This window comes from Papaver somniferum, unplaced genomic scaffold, assembly GCF_003573695.1.
Source record: "Papaver somniferum cultivar HN1 unplaced genomic scaffold, ASM357369v1 unplaced-scaffold_137, whole genome shotgun sequence".
Taxonomy (NCBI): domain Eukaryota; kingdom Viridiplantae; phylum Streptophyta; class Magnoliopsida; order Ranunculales; family Papaveraceae; genus Papaver; species Papaver somniferum.
The window spans coordinates 7,194,374-7,213,123 of NW_020622934.1; the positions used below are offsets into that span (position 1 = coordinate 7,194,374).

General features: G+C 39.3%; 1 protein-coding gene across 1 annotated transcript; it reads left to right on the forward strand.

Annotated features, from left to right (window-relative positions):
- The first annotated feature begins 273 nt into the window (after positions 1-273).
- LOC113334549 lies at positions 274-2,738 on the forward strand. The gene is made up of 6 exons (XM_026580779.1): positions 274-588; positions 692-1,077; positions 1,168-1,264; positions 1,346-1,770; positions 1,970-2,054; positions 2,205-2,738. The coding sequence occupies exons 1-6, from the start codon at positions 274-276 to the stop codon at positions 2,736-2,738; spliced, it is 1,842 nt and encodes a 613-aa protein (XP_026436564.1).
- Positions 2,739-18,750: the final 16,012 nt, after the last annotated feature.

Below are 18,750 nucleotides of genomic sequence, written 5' to 3' on the forward strand. Positions count from 1 at the left end.
ACACAGTTTGAGGAAGACCATGCACAACATTTTAAGGAGGAGGAAGCTGAAGAGATGTTCCCTGAGGGAGTTACTTTTTAACAAGTGGATCCTTATATCCTAGTGAAGGGAAGCAAGTTTATCAGAAAGAAAGCATTCAAGAAGCATTTGAGAGCCTACTGTGTAAAGCATAAACATCAGGGTAAGTTTAGTGATTCAAACAACTATAAGATTAGGGTGAAGTGCATTCATAATCAAAAGACCAAGTGTCCTATTTTCATTTATGGAAGAGTTATGAAGGGTGAAGGAATTAAATTTACTCTGAGAAGTTGGAATCTGAAGCACACATGCAATGGAAATGTTAAAGGGGAGAACAGATGTGAAAATCCAACATTTGTAGCTGATTGGTACATGGAAAGGTTGGAGACTCTTGGAAACAAAAACAACATCCCTGATCCTGAGTCATTGGCAAATGAGTTCAACAAAACAATGAAGGTTAACATTAAGTACCATACATCCTGGAGATCAAGAAATATTGTGTTGCATAATCTTTATGGCAGCTATAAGGAGCAGTACAAGAAAATTCTTGCATTTTGTGAAATGGTGAAGGTAACATTAATTTGTTGTAATGGTTAATGTTTGTCTTTAGTTAGTCAACATGACTTAATATTACAAATTATATGCCATTAACATTACTTTGTTGTAATTGCAGGAAAAAATGTCTGGAAGTGTAGCTAGTTTCTCATATGGAAGAACATACAACACATTCTTGTCAATGACACTCTGCTTCAAGCCTGCTATAGAAGGATTCTTGGCTGGATGTAGGAAAATCATTGAATTGGATGCTTGCCATTCGTATGGGAAGTATGGTGGCGTGTTAATGGTTGCAACATGTCTAGATGGTCAGAATGGTTTAGTTCCTCTTGGTATAATGGTGTGTAGGAATGAAACCATTGAGAATTGGAAGATATTTCTCAAAGACTTGAAAGCTATACTAGGTGAAGACTTTCATTTCACCATTATATCATACAAGCAGAAGGGATTAGATGAAGCTTGTGACAAATACTTCTGCTTGGATGAGCACAGATTATGTTTCAGGTAATGTTATATTATTGTTAATCTATTTCCTTTTTTATTATTTCCTAACATATCAGTTCAATGACTAACTATTACTTGGCTACTTGGCAGACATTTGACGAAGAATTTCAATAAGTATTTCAAGTCATACAGCTTACACACTCATTTCTGGAATGCTGCCAAATGTTACAAGAAGAGACACTATCAGGTATTCTCATTTCTCAGAACAATATAATGTAATTTCAAGTATTACAAACATGAGTTTGATACTATTTATGTTTGTTTTTAGCAACACATGGATAAATTGTTTGCTGAGGATGATAAAGCTGCACTGTATCTCTTAGATCAAAAACCTGAATGCTGGTCTAGGTCTCATTTCTCAAATGATAGCAAGTGTGAGCACATTAACAATAATTTCTCAGAATCTTTCAACAACATGGCCAAGCCCTTCAGGGATAAGGCTATCATTACAGTTGGACAAATATATGCTAACCTGGTGATGGGTCTTTTCTTCAAGAGTAGGAATGAATGTGAAAAGTGGCAGGATGGTCAGATAGTGCGAAAGGCAATGAAGTTGATTACAAAGATGCAGGACTTAACTCATCTATTTGAGTTAACTGGAGCTGTAAGGGGAAAGGTGTATGAGGTCAAGAGTGTTCATGATGCTGTGTTTGTTGTGGATCTTCCCAAAAAGACATGTAGTTCTTTGCAGTGGTAGCTGAGGGAATTTCCCTGTCAACATGTTGTATGTGCTTTAATACCTTTGAGACCAAATGGGTTGAGTAAGTCACACTCTCTTTTCATTTCATAGTTTCATTCCTATGTTTTGATTTGTTATGTTCCCTTTATTTTTCCTTGCTCAATCTTGTAAACTGATAGTTTGTGGATCTGCTTGTCTGATTTCATGTTGTAGCTACTGTGACCCTGTGTACAGTGTGGAATATTACAAAAAGACATATGCTCTAGAGTTTGAACCACTGTCAGCTGAAATTGACCGGGTAAGAGCATTAGTTTTATTGAAAATAAAGATATTGATTTAATAATAACAAAGATTCTTTTAGGGTTTCATACATGCTTTACATAGTACACAACCTTTAAGGGTTTCATATCTTAACCAATATCTTCTCTTTCTTTCTTTCTTTGTGTAGAATATACTGGTAGAGTTCATTGATCCTCCTGTTATCATAAGGAAAACTGGAAGGCCAAGGAAGAAGAGGATTCCTTTTTATGATGAAGCTGGAAGTGTGAAGAAAATGAGAAAGTGTAAGAAGTGTGGAGTTTATGGTCACTATGCAGTAACTTGTGGTGGTGGAGAGGTTGGAAAGAATCCAAAGGAAAACAAGCCTAGAACTTGTGTTGATGGCTCAACACCATCTACTTATGTCCCTAAACCATCAAAAAGAAAGTACAACAGAAAGAAACCAGTTGTTAGTGCTTCTGCAGGTGCATCTATTACTGCTAAGGATGGAATGAAGAACAACAACAGTTCCAAAACATGTGTTAGTGAATCTTCTAAACAAGGTGCTGCAAAATCAGTCCAAGGGAGTAAGAGAAAGGCTTCTTCTCAACCTGCTTTCAATCAGAATAACAAACATGTTGGATCTGTCAACAACAAAGTCACATTCACAGTTGCAAATCCAAAGGGAAAGAAGAAGAAACCAAAGAAGTACATGAAAATCTGATTCTATGTTTGTGTTGGTTGATTTTGTGTTTCAATTTGGTTATCTTTTGTGAATGGATGAATGGATGCCTTTGTAAGACAATGCAAGTTCTGAAATTAAAATAAATTTAGGTTATTATAAAATTGTTGCAGGCTACATTTTCAGATTTTTCTTAAATTCCTTGCATATTTCATACACTTTACCCTTCATTGTTTCTTTGCTTTCAATGACAAGAGCATCTGAAGCCCATCTGAATGCATCACAGGATTTGTTCTTGCACACAAGGTATGCTATGTTGAAATTATGTTGATTTTTGCATATCTTCAGTTCTAATTGAGAGTTGCAATGGTATTTAAAGCATTTTTGAAGCTTCAATGGACAATTTGTAACACTGTGATTGTCTTCTCCATAGGCAATACAACCATGAGCTGATGGAAGCTTGATTGGAAGTGCAGAAGAATGGGAAGAAGCTTGAGAAAACCACTCAAAGTAGTTGCAGGTAGGATTCAAGCATTTCAAGAACAACTTTCCATTACTTACATCTGTTTTAGACCTCAACAAAGCTCTTACTCCATTACAAGGTACATGTTTGCACCTTGAATAAACCCATGGACATGCCTTTGTTTCATGATCTTCTTCCATTTCACACATTAAACACATTATCATACTACTTGAAGTAATTTCTTTGTCATTCATACCACCACCCATTTTTTCACATATGAAAATGAAGAGAAGCAGATTTATGTGGTTATGGAGATGTTCATTTATGGACAAGATTTATGGAGAAGAAGATAAGACTGCCACGTAAGCAGTTCCACGTACGCAGTGCCAGGTAAGCGGTGCCACGTACGCAGTGCCACGCACGCACTATGTGGTGACGTATACAGAGTCAACACACATCTGGTTGGGTCACAATAACCGATTTAAAGGACTTTTAGGTCTTTTTAGATACAGCTAACGATGCTAACTTTCCATCCATCACTTTTGGTCAAAACTTGCCTAGTTTTGCAATAAATAAAAAAAACAGGCCTAGTTTTGCAAACCATAAAAAAAACAGGCCTATTTTTGTAAAAATCCCTATTATTTGTTTTTTTCTCCGGTTTTGTGTAGGATTCCTCATATTTTCATGTTTTTTGATGCTCATTTGTGCATCCGGGTGCTCTGTCGTGCATCATTGTCGAGTACACTTGCACCGTTTTTGTGGGGCTTACTCAACGATGGTCCAGATGCCCGATTGTTGAGTATTTATTACTAATTTATGAAATTCAGTGGAGAATGATTCATGAAATTGAGCAATAAAAGTGAGTAGTCATTTATTATCAGTCCATAAAATCAGCTGTGGATTTGACCATGGATTCAGAATAATAAAATGATAATTTTATTAGCATCTCATGGAATCGTAGATTTGACCATGAAATCGGAGTAATAAGATAGGTGGTGATATTACCATTTCATGAGATCATCCGTGGATTCGACCATGAAATCGGAGTAATATATATTACCATTTCATGAGATCAGTCGTGGATTCGATCATGATATCGGAGTAATACATTTATCTATTACCATTCCATAGAACCAGTCGTGAGTTTGACCATGGAATACGAGCAATAAGATAAGATAGATTATATTCTAGGAATTAAGTGGTGAATATGACGTAGAATTTAATCTCTTGCGTATAGTCAGTGAATCAGCGAGTGTTGCCAATGTCCTGAAGACGTTTTTCCCTCTCAACATTTCATGTATGTAGGACTGCCCGAGTCTATACATGGACACTCTACATAGTCAGGGAACAGTAAGTGTCACCGGCCTCCTGAAGGCGTTATTTCTCTCAATCTTACGGAGAACCGCCTAATCGTTCTTCTATGTAGAGGAGAATTCTTCTATGTAGTCAGGGAACAATGAGTGTCACCGACATCTTGAAGGCGTTAAGCTCTCAATCTTACTGGGAACCGCCCAATTACGTTATTCTACATAAAGGATATGATGAAATTCCCGGTGTCGAACGCTCCGGAGAGGCCTTTCGAGCGACATATGCATCATACTTTGTAAAACACGAATCGTCACATGGATTCCTGAAGTCGTGTCAGAAACATGCAGTATCATGATTTTACGGTTTTGACCTTTGTTGAAAATCCACCATCAACATTAAGTCCCCTGCTTAGTGAGGGACAATCATGTTCCACAGTAAGCACTAGATGGTGATTTTCAATCGACGAGAGATCAGTGGTTGAACTCAGTCTACAAAGGCATTCTCATAATCTCCAATTTACTCCAATGACAATATATGCGAGTAAATGTTCGGGTGGAGACCCTGGTAATGTGATAGAGCGTCATCCCGTGAGCACGGAGAGATGAGGCACTGCTGATTTGAGCAACCGAAGGTCTAGTTTTGGTCGGTTTAGGATTTACGGGTCCGGGCCCAAAAAAGGAAATCCTTATCTTATTAGGTTTTTGGAAATATATATGCACGTTCGTTCGATAGTTTAAGAAACGAGCAAAAATCCCTAGCATGAAATATATATATATATATATTGTGAATAAATGAGGTTTAATTGCAGTAGGTAAAATTTTGTTTATGAAGTTTTCATGAAAAGAAAGTTTATTTTTCAAAGCACAGGGTTCCAAATATTTTAGGAATGCTCGTACGTTCGCTAGTTTAAAGCAATAAACAATAACCCATGGTATTAAAGAGATTTTTGGAACATACTACCTTATAATAAAAAATTTTGTTTGTGAACCTTTGAAATCTTATTTGGAATATGTGGACTTTCTCAAAAATAGAAAAGATACCCATCTCATAGAAAAATGCTCGTTTGAGAAAAAAATGAAGTTTTTTCTTTTAAGAAAAACTAACGTAAAATTTTTTTGAACCGCACATGAGTTTTTTTTTTTAATTTTATGATAAAAATCAAAAAGCAATTTTGAGCAATTGTTAGATATAAACAATTATATGCTATGATTTTATGAATTTGTGACATAAAATCATGGGACGTTCACACGAAGAAGTTATGTAAATTGTTCATAGTTTTGTGAAAAGTCAGTGTTGACTCTAGAATGATAAGTTTTGCTCGTCTTCACAGGTTTGAAGGAGTGAGCAAGTTTTCGAAGTTTATTGTCATCATTAAAGTCTAGTGAAATCGTAAAATAGGTAAGAGTTGAGGATTACCATTTTTGCAGATGCTGATGTGAGCATCTTTATTCCATGATTCATTGTTTTGTTGAATCATGCGCTTTGTATGAATGATGCGTTGAATTTTATGCATCTGTTACAGCCACTTTGCAAGAATGACTGACATCCATTATGACACTTTCAAAGATGATGTTTCCAGGGATGACATCTCCGCTGGTGCAACTTCAAGAAATGGTACTTCTGGGACCTCTGAGTGATGGTGAGAGATCCTTCATACTGAGTTGTACTCCTGGTTATTTGATTAACTGTATCACAGGATGATCATGTAGTGAGGTTTCAGATCAATGTAGAATCCTCGGAAATGGAAGAAAGTCTTCGGGGAGGAGCACCCTGGAGTAAGGACTACAGGATGTTAGCAAATGACGTGCAGTCCCCAACCGTTTCTTTGGTGAGTTGTTAGCGCTCCTTGTGTCATGACTTTTTCCTGCCCGTTCAATTAGGATCACGAGACCAAGGTTTTGTTATTTCTTTTCAGACTTTTTTCTCCATCAATTGACGGTCTTCAACTTGTTCCCAGGCGACCAATTCAGGAATCCTGATGAAAAAGTCGACGTAAGTATCTCTTTCGTGCAGGTGATCGCGGCATCCCCTTGAATGAAATAATAATAATTTTTGTTCATGAATCCAGAAAGAAACCATTGTAGATAAGCAGCATGTTGATGAATCGCACTCTTCCTAGGGACATGAGAATATGGAGAATTCGCGAACCGAATGGAGATAGCGGCGTTGTCAACGGAGATTCCGGCATTGTCGAGCCTTCAAATGATTTAGATACTCCATTAATAAGTATATCTCCTGTAATTCCTTCATATAAGTATGATATCTCTGATTCGTGAATGAATGAATGAATGAAAACCCATGTGAACATACGAATAGTTTTGCTGAAATACGTCACCAGAAAATTTCAGACCTCAATCCTTTATTAAAAACGCTGTAGAATCTTCGTCTGAAGTCGGATTTTCGCGGTCTGCATATGTACTTTCAAGCCCATAAAATTTCCAATCTTTACAGTAGAATATTTTTGAAGTTTGAGTATGTTTAGGGTCTGAAAAAGGCGAAATAGTGAACTTCCAGGAGACCTCCAGAACTTTTCCAGATTGCATGTTGTCCGATGTTTTGACCACATCTCCTTTCTCGTTCATCCGATTGCTATGAAATTTTGATATGCTGTATATAACATTCATACGAAGAGAATTGTATATGACCCAACCTCAAATTCCTTACCAATTGCTCCCAGTTTGTCGTTTAATACAGGGCAGTGTAGAATCTCTTCAGATGAGCTTGTTTGAGAAACGTGTATTATGGCTTCTACACTATTTTCTCATGTTTTAGATGCATAGTAAAGAACTTAGATGATGTTAGTTCACTTACATGCTGGATTTTATGGTTGTCTTGGGTTTCCATGCTTGAATCATTCTAATCCCATGTAATCTTCACATTAAGTGCCAAATGCTGAAGTTGGGAATAATGGATCCAACAATGATGACTTGAGCAACCCTGGAGCCGTTGATAATAAGACCTCCATCCCTGTACCTCAAGGTCATGGAACGCTTGTTGTTGATTCCGTGGAGGTGACTGAAACGCCAATTGTGCGCAAGATGGTGGAACCCAAATCGAGAATGGAAGAAGCTGCTCCAACCGAAGTTGTTCCTATGATTGATGACGCTGCTCCAGCGACTGAGAACCGGATAATAGTGCATGAGTATCCCAATGCAGGGGTTGATTTTACTCCTATATTTGGTGAGACACTCCCATATCACAAGTTTGTTGGTGGATTTAGCGTTCCCATTGGATATGCTGCTATGTACAAGAAACATTGGAAGATGTATGGGCACATCGTCGTTACCAAGGATCCGGAGCATAGCTATTTATTGACGAGGCAAGTAGAAGTTATCTTGCATGTTATAAATGATATTCGAATCACAACTAGAAATATTGTTACCCGGGATGTACTCTTTGATTGGGAGTACAACTTGAAGAAGGCCGAAGAACTTGGCTTCATCAAAAGATTGATGCTATCAGGAAAGCAGTAGAAAGGAACACTCCTTTCACCAGTGATGGCGTGTTGAAGAAGATGGATGGAATTGCCGAGCTGAACAGGAGGCTGGAGGCGGAGAAAGCTGCCTTGCAAGTCTTGGAGGATGGAAAAAAGCAGAAATCTTATTTTGCTGACTTTCTTTAGTTTTCTTTCCATGATATCTTGAACCTTGGACTTCTGAGAGATGTGAAGTTTTATTTTGGTTTTGACTTCTTGATTGGTTTTGGATTGTGAAATTGATCGTCTTGACCAGTAGACCGTCAGTCCCCAGTATTTTGTTAAAATCTCTCCCTTTCGTTTTCCCTTCTTCTGGTGAGACCTAGATAGAGGACCCAGGTAGAAAATTTGATGTAAAGACCTAGGTGGTCGAAGTTGGAGGTACCTTGATGAAGGATTTAGCGGAAGGACCTGGTGGACATCGATCGACTGTGGAGGTTATGAATCCCGTCTAAAAATTGCTGCTTTCATGTTGTATTCTCTGGAAGATGTAGGAACCTCATATGACATCGAAATTCGATGCTTGACCCCAACTTTTGAAGATAAGAGACTGAGTTATCAAATGATAAAAGAATCACTCATTTTGGAGTTGTAGAGGTCATCAAACGAAGCGCGCATATTGGTAATTTGTGATCTCGTATAAATTTTTCAGATTTCGTAGACCTGACGGTAAAGGACATATATTTCAGCTCGTATGTCCTATTGATGTGCCCTTTTGGTATATTGTAGAAGAGACATATAAGAACATCTTTCATTGAGGAAGTATTGTCTCATTCCTCACCCATTGGTACATTTTTGTAAACCCATTGCCTGGAGCGTGTCGTATCTCATTTGTAGAGGCGATGAGAACATCTTGTAGAAGCTTTTGGTTTGTGCCCGTCTACCGGGAAAGATTTGGGAAGACGTTCATGTTATCATGTTTTCATGTTTACACATCTTGATATGAATCATTTGGACTTGAAGAAGTACGATCCATAGAGTAACGCTTCAGAGAATGGATAGTTGATGAAGCCGGATGTTGCGTCTGAGACTGATGCTTGAGATCACAATTGAATTTTCTCCAGAAATTCTTATTGATGCTGAGACCATGAATGGGGTTCCTCCACATATCCTTTTCTATTCCGATACTATGGTTTAGAGTTGCTTCAGAGACCGAAAAGGATAGTCTTTTCTCCTCCATCCACTGAGATGTGAAGTGGCTTCGTCAGGGAATCGATGTTCTCGTGGCAGATAACAGAGGCAGTCTTCATTATGGATGTGATTGGTGAAGAGAAGAAGTTCCTCAGTCGTGTAGGGGCTTGTGATATAGAGAGGTTTCGTTTGATGACATTTCATGGAATCACATCAGGTTGCAATAACTTGTTATGTGGATAACATTTATTGAAATATATTGAATTGATATTTCCAATAAAATCAAGTCCCCGGTGCATCCCTCATTCACTTAGAAGAGTTGAAGGAGTTTGTAGCATCCATTGACGAATGATGTTGCATCTGCTTCGGAAGTCTTATCATTGGATAGTGAAGACTTATCGATTGTAATTCAGCTGCACTTTGATCGTGTCAGTGTTGAACCAGTGTGTCACCGTCGAGATATTGTGTTGAAGCTAGTTATTGAAGGTGTACTCTTTGATTGGGAGTACAATTCGAAGGCTTCTTATATGCTTGAGCGCTGAAGCGTCGAATGTCTTAGGCTTGATCGTCTCGGCCCGTGTATCTTCTGTTGATTAAGTATTCTGCTGTGATAGTGGGATTCAACGCTTGTGCAGACGTCAGACATTTCTGATACTCTTGGACATTCCTACAAGTGGAGAAATGCCTAAAGTGTTCTTGCCATGCTTACGTTATCTCTCAGTAATGAATGTCTCGGTGAGATGCTCGATTCAAAGTAGTGTCAGATTCAACCACTTGGTAAAATACTAATGCGGTGAAGCTAACATTCATAACGTCTTGCAGAGTTGCTAGCAGAATTGAGTCCCCTATGCTAGGATAGCATGTGAGGAAATAAATGACATAGACATGGAATGATACTTGCCTGAGTGTGAAACCTCTTGATGAATGTCTATGCTTCTTTTGCAGGTTTTTGCTTCAACTTCGTCAAAGTTTGAAATTCCTTCAAGTGCTCTGATGATGGAATGTTCGCCAAATCTTCCGTATCAGAACTTTCTTTATTGGAGAGATGTACAACTAAAGGCGCTTTATCAGTAGCCATCTTTTCAGCATGGATCCACGGTCGTCTGGAGAACATGTCATATCCTGGATCTTCCTGATTATGTGAAACTTGGTTTTCTGCCCAGGTTGAACTTATTTTCACCTTGAGAGTTATGTAGTCATAAGCATCTTTGAGCGTTCCTTCATGGTCTATGATTGATATAGGATCATGAGTAGCTGCTTGTCGAGTGATGCCTGCGAATTTAAGAGATTTCAGTGGAATGGTGTTGATAGAAGTGACAACATCGATCAAAATTCTCTCAAATTCATTTCCTTAGAGATTGATTGTGGTAAGCAGTCCCCAGTCGTACATCTCTTTGTATGTAGCTGGAGGCTTAGGAATGCTTGGGGGTGCCAGGAACTCAACATCATAAACTGGAGCATAAGGAGATACCGAAGCTTCAATGCGGACAATTTTTTTGTTGAGCAAAGCTTTCATACATGGGTGGTACGTTGAGGGAACGACCTTGTTATCATGGAGCCATGGTCTTCCGAGTATTATGTGATGGTCCGGATCTTTCTCAATCACGTGGAATTTGACAGTAGATTGAATCGGTCCTACCTTAAGATCCACATAAACATATCCATATGTGTGAATCTGGCTTCCTTCAAAACCCGTTATCAGTATAGAATGATGGATGACCTTGATTTGTGGAATTTTGGCTTCCTTGAGAGTCTTCATAGTTGTGAGATTCGTAGAAGCGCATGTATCGACGAGAGCTCTTCTAAATTCAGAATCTTTGATAGAGGCAGTTACGAACAGGGCTCGGTTGTGCCCTTCTTCTGCAATGCGGTCTTCCTCAGTGAAAGTGATGTTTTTGATCGAATGTTCAGAAACCATGGACACCTGATCTACTGATGGTGGAGCTATCTGCACGTCGTATGATATTTGGTTGAGTGCAGCAAATGTTTTGGTTCGCTGGTCTCTGGAGAAATGGAGGATTTCACACATATTTTCAATTAGATGCGTAACTTCTTGATCCACCGGTTTCTCGTAAGTGGTGAAACTGTTGGTTTAAGGATCGCTGGGTGACGAATCAGTCCCCAGTACTGGAATCTCCGGAGCGGAGGTACCGCTTAACTCCGATGTCAGCTTGATGAGGAAATCGATTATGTGGTTCATCGTGTCTTTCATCAGATCCATGTTCCTGGTGTGAATCTCTTGGACCGTGCCAATTAGGCTAGAGTCATGGTTCTTTTACCGACCATGCCGTTGTATGTAGTACTGGAAGGCGGGATATCACCATTTGAAAGATTTGGGATCGAGTTTGAAGTAGTTGAATTAGTTCTGAGACCAACCATCTTTGCGAAAATGTAAAATTGAAACCGAGAGATTAATCTCCCACTGTGGTCGCCAATCTGTAGATGGGAAAAACGATTCGCCGATTTTTTGAGAAGTGAAGAGACGAGCGTACTGTCGAGACTCCTCATCCGGGCGAAATGTTAATCATCACACAGATGCACTGCAAAGGGAGTGCTTATATTCGAGAGATCAATCTGCATGACTCCGGCCTAAACCAAGTCAATGGCCGTTCCAGAGTCAATTCGGTCGCAAAGAGGGAGATGGGTTGATCTGTAGAAGGGAAGCTGAGAATTCTGTGGGATCAGTGATGATCAAGGATTGTGGGTGTGTTGAAGGATTCTGCAATTTATGGTGAAATGATGAGTTCGAATAAGTTCTGATGGATTGATGAATTCTTGAGAGTAGTTTTCTCGAGGAATTATGTGTAGATAGTTGATGGCTAGTGATCAATCGTTGTCTGTTCTTGTTTCGATCATGGATTCAGAGACTTATTTATATTGTCAGAGTTGTGAACACCTTGATCCCTGTAAGTGTGACGGTTTCTTGAGTGAAAGAGTGGAAAAGTGGGAGATCGTGGTGCAACCAGTTCCAGGTCATGCGGAGACTGGGTTGATCATTTACCCACTACTTTGCTAACTCCTCCAAACGTTGACACGACTTACTCACATTTCTCGTTGTGGATGAACCCACGTGTTGTAGGCCGCCATACCAAAATCCTAGTTTTTATCCCCCAATTTGACGTGATTGATGTCTCACGAATCGTGGAATCTGAGTGACAGACGTGTATTGATTAGTCAGTTGTTGACTGATTAGACAGTGAGTCTAGGTTTTGTTGAATCAAGCATAAGTGGTGAATGCTCCGCGATTCATGGATCGAACATGTAATTATCATAAATGGTGTCAGTATTGTAGATTCAGTGATGAATTACTGACCAGCGAGAGCAAGTATTGCTCGATTCGACGAATTACTGAATATTGAGAATTTGACGAGCAACTGAGCAAGTATTGCTCAATTCGACAAATTTAATAATTTTGACGTGCAACTGAGCAAGTATTGCTCAATTCGAAAAAATACTGAATGTTGATAATTTGACGTGAAATTGAGTAAGTGTTGCTCAATTCGACAAATTTGATAATTTTGACGTGCAACTGAGCAAGTATTGCTCCATTCGACAAAATACTGAATGTTGATAATTTATCGTGTAATTGAGCAAGTATGCTCAATTCGACAAATTACTGATAATTTACTAAATGTTGATAACTGGATCAATATTTGAGCAATTGAGCAAGTATGCTCAATTCGACGAAATATTTATTGGTGACGTGACCCAATAAAATATTAAAATATTGGTAGATTACCAAATATTATATGATTAATTCAGATGTTGATTGATGGATCAATATAAATTCATTAGTTCCTGAATCTTGCTCAGAATGATGATTCGTAGAACATTTTATTCGAAACCCTAATTTCAGATCATAGTTCATGAATTGCTGAAAATAGGTTATGAGTGATAGAGGGCCTGACCACACGGGATGATGGGCGTCCATGTGGTTCCCAGTGCTCAAATGAGCATGCACCAGGGTTCTCAGTTCGAGAGTTGGTGAAAGAATGATGATTATGTGTCAGTTTCATCATTTACTGAAATATTACTTGGTTCAACATTGGGTGATAAAACCTAGATATGAAAGGTGGGGACCGACCAAGAGAGCACGGGACCGTCTCTTGGTGGGCACGTGACCAGTTGTTTTCCGTTTGAGCAATCCTAGGTTGGTTGAAGAAAGTTTGGGCCCAATACGAGTAATTGAGCAAATTAGGTCAGTATTATGAAAACGTGTGGGACCGGCTTTGTGCAGGCCCTAGGGATGACCCTGTTCGGTCATGAAGGCATGCACGCGTTGCTGTGGTGTACGTGTCTTCGTACTGAGAGTTTCAGTATTTTCTGATGTGAGTTCGAGCAACGTTGTGAATTTTCAGAAGAGTTTCATCTTGACTGAAATTCTTGATTTTGTTGGAATGAGCATGTATGCTCAATTCATCAATATTTTGTAAATATTAAAATAAGTGTATTTTAATATATAAAATTTCCTTGGGAGGCTAGCCGGTCGTGTGACCATGTTGGCTTTTGGTTTTTCATGATTTGAGCAATATTTGAGAAAATATGAAGGAATCATGATTTTTTGCTCAAACCAAGGAGTTTCATGAATTGAGGAAAATAATAATTATAAAAGACTAGGGATTGCAAGGTGTGGGACCGGCCACGGCTAGGGCATGGCCGGCCGGCTATGTTGCCCGGTCCCGCACACCTTTTCCTATTTTATAATATTATTTTTTCATGAATCCGTGAAGTTATGGAGAATCCATGAGTTTTTGTTGAAACAGAGGAGTGTCATGAGATTGGGGAATAATAATTATAAAAAGCAAGGGATTGTGAGGTGTGGGACCGGCCACGTCTTGGGCATGGTCGGCCGGCTAGGTTGCCCGGTCCCGCACACATTTCTCTATTTTATAATATTATTTCATGAATCCATGAAGTTATGGGAAATTCATGAGTTTTGCACAAAAACGAGGAAAGTTGCTAAAATCAAGGAGTTTTCATGAGTTCATGAAAAATAACAAAATAGCGCAAAATAATAAAGGAGGCATGGGACTGGCCACGGCTATGGCATGGCCGGTCAGCCGGTGGGCCCGTCCCCTGAGTGCCTCTTATTACTTTATTATTATTTGTTGTTTTCTCTGGTTTTGTGTAGGATTCCTCATCTTATCATGTTTTTTGATGCTCGTTTGTGCATCCGGGTGCTCAGTTGTGCATCATTGTCGAGTACACTTGCACCATTTTTGTGGGGCTTACTCAGGGATGGTCCAGATGCCTGATTTTTAAGTATTTATTACTAATTTATGAAATTCAGTGGAGAATGATTCATGAAATTGAGCAATAAAAGTGAGTAGTCATTTATTATCAGTCCATAAAATCAGCTGTGGATTTGACCATGGATTCGAAATAATAATAAAATAATTTTCTTACCATCTGATGGAATCGTAGATTTGACCATGAAATAGGAGTAATAAGATAGGTGGTGATATTACCATTTCGTGAGATCAACCGTGGATTCGACCATGAAATCGGAGTAATATCTATTACCATTTCATGAGATCAGTCGTGGATTCGATCATGAAATCGGAGTAATACATTTATCTATTACCATTCCATAGAATTTAATCTCTTGCGTATAGTCAGTGAATCAGCGGGTGTTGCCAATGTCCTGAAGACGTTTTACCCTCTCAACATTTCATGTATGGAGGACCGCCTGAGTCTATACACGGACACCCTACATAGTCAGGGAACAGTGAGTGTCACCGGACTCCTAAAGGCGTTATTGCTCTCAATCTTACGGAGAACCGCCCAATCGTTCTTCTATGTAGAGGCGGATTCCTCTATGTAGTCAGGGAACAGTGAGTGTCTCCGACATTCTGAAGGCGTTAATCTCTCAATATTACGGAGAACCGCCCAATTACGTTATTTTACATAAAGGCTATGATGAAATGCCCGGTGTCGAACACTCCGGAGAGGCCTTTCGAGCGACATATGCATCATACTTCGTAAAACACGAATCGTTACATGGAATCCTGAAGCCGTGTCAGAAACATGCAGTATCATGATTTTACGGTTTTGACCTTTGTTGAAAATCCACCATAAAGTATTCAATCGGAAATCATACTGCTCTCTGGCAATAAACTTAAATAACTTTGTGTCAACACACATAATTCAATCAATTTTTTGAAAATTCACAAAATTCAAATATTAACCTAATTTTCAAAATTAGGGTTTTGCGCTCTGCGCCATATATTAGACCCCGTTGGTCAAAACCAAGCCTAGGAAAACTAGGAAATTAATCCTCCATGGATTAGTAGGTACAGAGTCCCACCTAAAATCAGAAAGCAAGGAATAAAGGAGCCGCGGAGAAGGATCGACAACAAAAGAAGGTGTGACCACGACATAGGCCGGTCGGCGCCACTTGCAAGTGGTCACACCCCATGTTGCCCAACCGGCCCTTATCTCCTGTGAACCAATCAGGTCGCTTTAAACCTTCCATACTCCCATAAGTTGTGGCTGGGCCCATATTTTCCGGCCCTATTCCCCATCGACCAATCAGGTCGCGTTAAATCTACCACGCGCACCAGAAGTGTGGCCACGCCCATGCTTGGCCGACCCTCTCCTTTATTTACCAATCTGGTTGCTCTAAATATGCCACAACATTAAGAGAGGTGGTATTGCGTCAAGTGACCGCCATGCCAAATTGGTCACAAAGCCAGCGCCCGCCCAACATGCCAAATAAGAATGCCAAGCGCGCATGTCAAACGAGCATGGCAAGCGCACATGCCAAACGTGCCACTTTACCGTAGTAGCACGCCAAACGCGCCATGAATAGTGCACCTACGTGCCAACCCACCTTCTGTTCGTGGCCAACGCCATAACAGACTTCAACGTGGTTCAACTAGCCAGTAGCGGCGACGGATGAAACCCTAATTTCTAGTCGGGTGTAAATTATGCCACTTCGGGCCCCACAACATGCCACGAGCCGTGCGGACTTAGGAAACCCTAATAAAGGCACCATACCATAGCCACTCGTGGAAATACTTTCTCCTGTGGCCATTTCCACATGATGGTCTGTCTATGTTTCCTTTGGCATGGCTCTGGCATCACTTTTACAAAGCGCAATTGTGCCATGGTCATATGCCGCATGTGCTAATTAGGGTTTCGGCATGCTAAACCCTAGTTTAGGTAAAGTTGCTACGCCAACCAAACCAAATAATGTTCCACAGAACATTGGGATTGATGTGGCTACTGGAACTGATGTTGCCACACCACATTTGAGTCCAACACCAATATGCCAAAATCTGACGGCCATGGCTACGCTAGGCGCCACTTGCACCATTGTGCTACTGGCATGCGCTGACCATGCCACTGGCATACGCTAAAAGCGCCACCACGCCATTAACATGTATCAATGGCACCACTGTGCTATTGACAGGTGCCAACATGATGTGTCCATAATCAATGTCCACCCTTTCTCATGAGATACAATCTTAGCCGTCCAAATTCGCCATGGAATTGACAGTCCTGTGGCAAGTTTACGGCGACTAGCCAAGACAAGCCTAATAGCATCACGTGCTATTTTCCTGCGGTAAGTCTCTTGACTTTGACTTGCCACATATAGCAGACTGCTACACATTTTCCACGAAAACACTCGAGACATCAAACATGTCACAAACTGTTGGATACTCATCAGGGTATTGGTCTGGAGGTTTACAACGTGCGGCGTGCAACACGCCCATTATAAGAAAGTTTCAGGAAACATGGCAGTTAGTGGTGGCAAGAAGTAATGGGTGTAAACAAATCTGTTTCCTTCATCGTGGAAGCGTGGTTTCTGGCGGTTACACATTACTCCACTCTTCCATCACTCAATCACTCCCACTTCCTACAAGACCAGGGTGCGTTCAATTATGACTTGTATAAATAGGTCTCACCTATTTCCACCAAACGACAAGTTTTGGTCAGAACAACAACACAGTATCCAAAAAACACCAAAGAACTGATAGCTTATATTCCGCAAGCCAGTTCCAAATTCTGATACAAGTCATAAAATAGCCACACCTTCAGAATTAACCATTCTGGTCTTAACACCTTCTTCACTTCCCTCCTTAAGACCAACCCTTCTCCTTCACTTTGTGACCGAAGTAAGAATGGAACGGCCATTTCATGGTTTAGGCCAGGATTGTACAGATTGATCTCTCGAATCTAAAGTACTCCCGTGCAGTGCATTTGTTTAGGGTTTAGATTCGTTTTTCATCCACACACCCAAATTTACCAAAACCAGTAGAAATATTTTTCACCCATAAATAATCTGCAAGAATTTTTCTTGGGATAACCAAATTCTGTTAGGGTTTTTGGTCAAAAGTCTTTTTGGAAATTTTGTTCCCTATCTTCATTCCTTTTTAAGATGAAGATTTATCCTTGATGTGAACATTTAATTTTTCTTTTCTATCATGTCCTCATCAAGTCTATCAAGCAAAGAAAGTGATGTTTGGACTGTTGTCTTTCCCTCTAAGAAGGTTCGTTTTGATTCCTCTGATAGTGAGATATTATCTGACAAGCGTGATTCCTCCTCTGATGTGAATCCCTCTGTCTCTCATTTTGATAAGCTCTCTTTAAACATGAATCTCATCTTGGAACAAGTGTGTGCCCTGATGAGTGAACTCGAATCCTCTTCCAAAATACTTGAAGAAAAGATGGATAATCTTGAATCCAGGATTGATCTGATCGAAGATGAGCTTGATGAATATAGGGAATATGAGAAGAGTATTCAAAGTAAGTGAAATGCTTAATAGGAGTTGTTTTTGATTTTTTCTAAGAAACTTCTTATGAGAATTTTATTCTTGTGTTTTTAAGAAGGAAAACTAGGGTTCGGAATAACCATTATTGTGAGAACACATAGCTATTTCCAACGATTTTCATCTTCAATGTTTTTAGATTTGTTTATTTAAATTCTAAGTTATTTGGAAGATGATTTTTGCAGTATTAATCTTTATGGTTTCATATATTGCAAATTGTTATGGGATATGTTGTTTATATCCGTGAACCTTGACTGTCCCATATTTGTTCAAAAGTTATCTCTATTATATGTCAGTATATAAAAGTATTGATAAAAGATAGAATGAACTTTTGACAAACAAAAGTTAAGCCTATTATGTCTTTATGCGGATATTGATGGAAGATATGATGAATGTTTGTTTAGAAATATTAAGTCTATTATATGTCATTGTGCAAATAGTGATGAAAAATAGAATCAATATTTGTTTAATCCGCAGTATTGATCCTTCCCTGATCCACGTCTTTGTGTATATACTGTGTTGCTCCGTAAGTTTTCTTATGTCGAGCATGGCCAATTGAATTGATCATTTTTTTTTTGGCTAATTCAATTGTGATTTTTGGATACAAATTAATGTTCTCATGTGATTTGATCATGTCCAAAGAAATCCTTATTTTCTCGTAAAAGTAAGGTCGCTCTTGTTGTTCTTTCGGGAATGACATTTTATGGGGGGGGAGAGTTCTTTTTGAACTTGTGCTTAATCGCCATATCTTTGTAGGGAGTGTGGCTGTGGAATATTGTAGGAGTTATCTTGTATCTTAAAAAACTCCTTGATGAATGCATTTAGCTTCAGCTATATGATTGCATCTAAATAAATTGGTATGTTATTTTATTTTGGTCATGAAGTATCTCATGAGAATCCCAC